This window comes from Benincasa hispida, chromosome 3 (assembly GCF_027475165.1).
Source record: "Benincasa hispida cultivar pf3 chromosome 3, pf3_genome.v1.1, whole genome shotgun sequence".
Taxonomy (NCBI): domain Eukaryota; kingdom Viridiplantae; phylum Streptophyta; class Magnoliopsida; order Cucurbitales; family Cucurbitaceae; genus Benincasa; species Benincasa hispida.
In genome coordinates, this window is record NC_143480.1 from 8,796,471 (window position 1) to 8,802,886 (window position 6,416).

Consider the following 6,416-nt stretch of genomic DNA (forward strand, 5'->3'; position numbering starts at 1 on the left):
AATGTTTCTATCTTAGATTTTCAATTTTGTTATAAGAGGCTTTGTTATAGGGACATATTTTGTTAAGTTTCAGAGTGGGTTTGACTCAGCCCTAATAAACACAAACTTTCTCCCTTGAGGTCGGACCAGCTTCATTAACTACACAAATTAATTAATTTAATGTCTCTAATGACTCACAAATAACTTATTTAAGCTTGACAAATATTTACACGAGTAAACAAAACTTAAAGTTCATAACTCCAAAATTTTAACAATCCAAATTTTTTTAACATTCAATATTACTAAGAATTTCGCCCAAACATTGTATGCAGATTTGAATTTTGAAAAGTTTATGTTACAATTTTAAATCATGGTTATATGTATAGGTAATTTGACACATATGACATATGGAGAGGCTAGATTTATTTATTTCAACTAACTAAATAAATTTATTTATTTAAACTTCAACCCTATTTTCAATGCTGACTCAGTTTTCTCTGTGGGTGTGTTTTCAATCAATAATTTGTCAAATATTCATAATATACACCAATAATATCAACAAATAAAATGCAAATTTGAGATTTTATGGGACAGTCCCATCTAAAATGGGAGCCATTAATAGGATCTTATAGAATCACACATCCACTTATGTACCTAACATATGGGCACACATCCCTAGGAAAATGTGTGATCATACAAATTACAACATTTTGTTAGATGAAATATTTGAACTTCTATTTTTTCCAAGTACGAATTACACATCAACTCGTTGGATTATATCTATATTTTTATGTAATTTGATTTAGATGATCGGGAGTGTAAGATTATATATACACATATATACTCGTTAGATTTAGCTTATTTTGGTCTATCATATTTCAATTTTCTAATATTTGTTCGTTTCAGTTCATATAATTCTAAAATGGCTGTATACTCTAAAAAGTAATAATTTGATCCCTATTTACAATATTTTATACACGACGGGAGCTCTCTACTGTAAATTATTGTTACATTTTAAGAAATTGAATAAATGAAGTATTGTGTTAAATTATTTTTATTAAAAAGTATATATATAGAAAGTGCAAAAGAAATATTACCACTTAAAAATATATTCATCAAGTGATTCTAAAATGCTTAAAAATTACTTTTATCAACGAATCTTGAAGATATAAAAATTGCATGTAAAATTTTATATTAAATTAATTTTAATGATTAAAGTAGAGTGATTTTGAAAATGATGAGTTTTTTAAATGAAAATAAAGAAGAACAACAAATATATATTATTTTATTTATTTAAAAAATGAGCACATAGGTGTAGTATAGCCTAGGGTACGTTTCAGTGGTTATTTTATTACAAATTTTTAATGGTGATGTTATGGACAAGATAAGAAAAACAGGCGGCAGCCTCAATAAATAGCCTCAACTGCTTTCCTCATCCACTCTCACCTAAAAATTAATGTCACTGACCGAGAAATTTTGGGCCAAATCCAATCAAAACACAATTAACCACATGCGTAGTCAATTTGGAGTTTGGACCAACCAACCAATTTAACAGGGCCACCAGGCCAACCCATAGCATTTTCAAAACAATTCTTAAATTCTCTTTAACCAATCGCTACCTAAAAATATACCAAAACTCAAGATCTGATTTCATTTTTTCCCATTGCTCCATTCCCCATTTAAACACAACTCACCTTCACTGGAAGACCAAATTCCCACAAAAACAAACAAACTCAAGAACCAGTGTCGAGTATCGTACTGCTCTAGTTTGAAATGGCGATGAGGGAGAAGGTTTTGTTTGTCATCTTTATTATGGGGCTGATCAGTTTTTGTCCGTCATTGATGGAGGGGAAGATGGAAAATGATGATTTTATTGGAGAGGTGAATGTGAAGCAACTAAGGAAAATGGCATGGAAGTATAATGTGACGAGTTTGTTAGTGTTTGGAGATTCAAGTGTTGATCCTGGGAATAACAATCTTCTTTCCACAACAATGAAGAGCAATTTCCCTCCTTATGGGAAGGACTTCTTTAATGCTCTTCCTACTGGCAGGTTCTGTGATGGAAGGCTTGCCACTGACTTTATTGGTAAATTAAATTGAACCTTTTTTATTGGTCTATATATTATCAATTAATGTTGAATAACCCAATTTTAATTTTGATATGTGTTGTGCTAAATTGAACAGCTGAGGCCTTGGGATTTGGAGAAACAGTACCAGCATTTCTTGATAGAACATTGAAGCCAATAGACCTTTTGCATGGCGTTAGCTTTGCGTCAGCATCTTCAGGCTACGACGACCTCACTGCCAACTTCTCTGTAAGAAAGAAAATAAGAACACTATTCTTTTTCTTCAAATACACACTCATTTTATGCACTTTAGCCAAAATGTCCAATTATAAATTGACATATGACCAATAAATAAATAAATAAATATATATATATGCATTTCCTGTTTGACTGAAGACCAAGGATGAGGGAAAATGGGTGTAATTGGATTTAAGTATTATTTTTTTTTATTTAATGGTAATATTAAAAATCGAAAAATAATTGAGTACATTTTAGACTGCACCTATCTTTATGCAGTTCTAGTGGTGGGTCGAGGATTTTATAGGAGGGGTACAAGTTCATTTACATGTCAGCACACACATTTATACAAAATTACAAGTTTAGCCCATAAACTTAAAGATTTGTGTTTGTATATAGTTATTTGAATTTTAAAAAAAATCTTGATACGTTCATGAATTCTTGATTTTGTGTTTATTAGATTTCTAAAATATAAAGTTTGCATTCAATGGGGTCTCTTGCATATTAGAAAAAAAATTAAACAATTACTATATAACAAAGAAAAAAAAAAGGTCTAATTAGACATAAAAATAGAAGTTTTTGTCTAATTAAATGATTAATTTTTAAACACTTTCAACATTTTTTAGATCTATTATATATTGAATATGAATTTTAAATACCTATTAGATATTATTTAGATACTTATTAAAGTCAAAATTGCGTTTTTTTTATTAACAAAGGAGTGCGGTTTTTAAAAGAGAGAGAAAAAAGGAAATTAATGAAAAAACCATCCAAATATATATATATATTAAAAAAATATGGTCAAGGATTGAACCCGGGTATGAAAAGAAACCCTCGCGCATGTCAACAACCACTAAGGCAACGATGGTAACATGATTATGAAGTGAAATAAATCATCGCATGCGTCAATAACCATTGAGACAACGATGATAACATGATTATAAAGTGAAACAAATGTATATAATATCTTGTTTGAAGGGACACATGCCCCTTTGACTCTTAATACATCTGTATCTGGCTTCTATATAAATGTCCGATCCTAAGTTATATATTTCAGAATTTTTTTAGTTTACTTTTCTCTTTACAAGTGAATGTGATGCTTGTAATATAAATATATCAATTTATTCATTTTACCTTGGTTTTTTTTTTTGTTTCCAAATGAGAGGGAAATATGGATTAAGTGCAGCACAGCCGTGCACCTAATTATAACTCTATTTCAAACAACTAAATAGAATTGTGTGTGGTACAGAATGTGCTGTCACTTCCAAAGCAATTGGAGTATTTGATGCATTACAAACTTCATTTATCCCGACAAGTTGGGCATGAGAAAGCAGAGAAAATAATCAGAAACGCCATTGTTGTCATCAGCATGGGAACAAATGACTTCCTCGAAAACTACTTCTTGGAACCACTTCGACCAAAGCAATTCAGCTTGGATCAATACCAGAATTTCTTGGTCACTTCCATGTACCATAACGTCCAGGTCATTCCCCTCCCCTTCCTAATTTTTCATTTCATAAACTAAACACAATAACATAATTTTCAACTTTTAATTTACTATATGGTTATGAAATTTAAAAATATGTCTAATAGCTACATTGATTCTTAGGCCAGGTTTACCAAATCGTAATGAAAACAAGTGTAATCAGAAAGAGATTTCATTGATGGATGAATCGTAATAGGCTTGAATCACAAACATAATTGAATTACTTTTGATTGTGTTTACTAAGAATTATGAATCTATCACATTTTACTGTTATCGTCATTGTTATTGTTACTACTTGAACGTAATGGTAACAGTAACGATAACAGTAATGGCAAAATAATAAATGTATCAAATTCATAATTTTCATATTGTTATAGTAACAATATCTGTAACGGTAATGGTAACAATAACGGTAAAGGTAGTGGATATTACGTAATTTTCAACAAGAACTAGATTGAACACCCACAATCCCACAATTCCTCAATTAGATTACACGATGTGATTACAAATTTTAAGGTGGACCCCTCATTACAATTACAAAAACAGGTAAATAACAACAAAAGTAATTAATTAGGGTCCACCTTTTACATTACCATTGATGGATTGCCTTTCAATTTGTGTAAACTTGACCTTGTATTTGTGTCTAAAATGCCCCTAGACTAAAAAAATGCTTAATAATAAGTTTTCAAACTGTCAATTATGTTCTCAATAAATGCATGGTTTTGAAAATAGATGAAGAGAGGATGGGTTGAAGTTGCATTGTATTTTTAAATTTTAGCTTAGAATTTAGATGTATTTTTAAAGAATATGAAGAAGAAAATAAAAAATAAAAGATTGTGAGATAACAAGTATAATTTTAAAACACAGAAAACAAAAACAAATTAAAATAGTTATGAACCGAAACATTTGGTTGAGGGAGAGTCAGCTGGAACTTCAAGTGAAATAATTTAGTATAGATTAAATGTTATATAATATATTGATATCTCGAAGGAGGATGGGGTTGCATTGGCATTTGCAGGTGATGCATAGGCTGGGAGTTAGAAGACTAGTGGTTGTGGGAGTACCTCCATTGGGGTGCATGCCAGTTGTTAGAACAATAACCAATCAGAATACAACATGTTCCAAACCCTTCAACCAAGCGGCCTACGCATTCAATGCAAAGATGAAGCTCAATTTGGCAGCCATTAAAGCAAACCTGGGTATGCTCACCAGCTTCGTAGATGCTTATGCCATCCTCCAAGCGGCTGTCCAGAACCCCACCGCCTACGGTAACCTCTCAAATACATTCTCCTATGCCACATTGTTTTCTAAATAATAACATAACCAAACCAATTTAACTATTATACCATGCCACATTTATCAATTCATAATAAAAATTTGTATAATTGTAATGAGATTTCATTGATACATCAATTGTAATAGATCACAATCCCAAATAACGTTATTGAATTACTTTTGATCACGTTTACTTACAATTATGAATTTGACACATTTATTATTACCATTTAGAGTTTAATGGTAATCATAATAGTAAATGTGACAAATTTATAATTCTCATGTTGGAATAGTAACAATAACGATAACTTTAATGGTAACGATAATAATATCGACGTAATTTCAAACGTAATTGGATTGAGTACCTGCTCGCCAAATGTCAGTATGAGTATTGAACACAAGTAAACAATACCAAAATATAATCAAATGGGGTCCACTTTTCATATTATCATTGATTTATTAGAGTAGTTGTGACCTAAATTCTAATCCCAAGTGGATTTGCAATATGTACTATATGATATTTCTTTCTAATAATAAATTGATCTCTTTTATCTTGAAATGTTGATAACAAATAATTACGTAAATCTTTGTACCGTTTTTTATTGTTTACGTTTTTTTGCTTTTTATTATTTGTTGGTTTTATAATAATATATGATGTGGGTCTATATAGGTTTAAAGGAGACGGCAAAGGGGTGCTGCGGGACAGGATTGGTTGAGTATGGAGAGACGTGCAAAGGCTCCACCACTTGCAACGACCCTGAAACCTACGTCTTTTGGGACGCTGTTCATCCTTCCCAAAAGATGTACAAAATCTTAGCTGCCCAAGCCATTCTATCTGTTCAACAAGACATCTTATCCTAGTTCTCTTCTTTTTCCCCCTCAATTTGTTTTCTTCTATTCTTTTGAATGGTTAACAAATTTATTATCTTCTATCTTAGGCTCAATTTGATTATATGAGAAGAAGAATTGAGTATTCGAGATATGATTTAATCTGTGGCATGAAAAAATCTCTCACTACTATCACATGAATAATGACATAAATAACAAATAAATTAAAAGAAACTAATAAAATTGGGAATACAATAATTGGTGTGGAAAGAGAGAAAAAAATCCATTGAGTTAACAATTATTACAATCACACAAGAATTAATATTGTTTAATGAGATTTTCGAAAAATTTAATTCGTAAAATTTGAACTTTGCATTTTCATTAATTTCAATATATTATAATGAGTACAATCTCTAATATTTGATTGTTCGATTCTCTCTCTAAAATTAAAATTTAATCCTTAAGCTTATTGATTTTCTTGGATGTGGGCTTGATGATCTTCTTGGAGGATCCACCTTTGGATTTGTTTATTAGTTTGAAGCAGC

The 6,416-nt window shown here is 30.6% G+C and overlaps 1 protein-coding gene across 1 annotated transcript; it reads left to right on the forward strand.

Moving 5' to 3' along the window:
• Positions 1-1,556: 1,556 nt before the first annotated feature.
• On the forward strand, positions 1,557-6,025 carry LOC120072703 (GDSL-like Lipase/Acylhydrolase superfamily protein). Its single transcript, XM_039025162.2, has 5 exons — positions 1,557-2,065; positions 2,164-2,294; positions 3,532-3,765; positions 4,787-5,036; positions 5,714-6,025. Exons 1-5 carry the CDS (start codon positions 1,753-1,755, stop codon positions 5,902-5,904), a joined length of 1,119 nt encoding a protein of 372 aa, XP_038881090.1. The 5' UTR covers positions 1,557-1,752; the 3' UTR covers positions 5,905-6,025.
• Positions 6,026-6,416: the final 391 nt, after the last annotated feature.

What these genes read in the sequence shown, in the direction of transcription:
- LOC120072703 (XM_039025162.2), top strand. Translation starts at nt 1,753, where the DNA reads ATGGCGATGAGGGAGAAGGTTTTGTTTGTCATCTTTATTATGGGGCTG. An exon ending in GCTTGCCACTGACTTTATTG is followed by an intron (nt 2,066 to 2,163) that starts GTAAATTAAATT and finishes TAAATTGAACAG; the next exon opens with CTGAGGCCTTGGGATTTGGA. An exon ending in CCATGTACCATAACGTCCAG is followed by an intron (nt 3,766 to 4,786) that starts GTCATTCCCCTC and finishes TGGCATTTGCAG; the next exon opens with GTGATGCATAGGCTGGGAGT.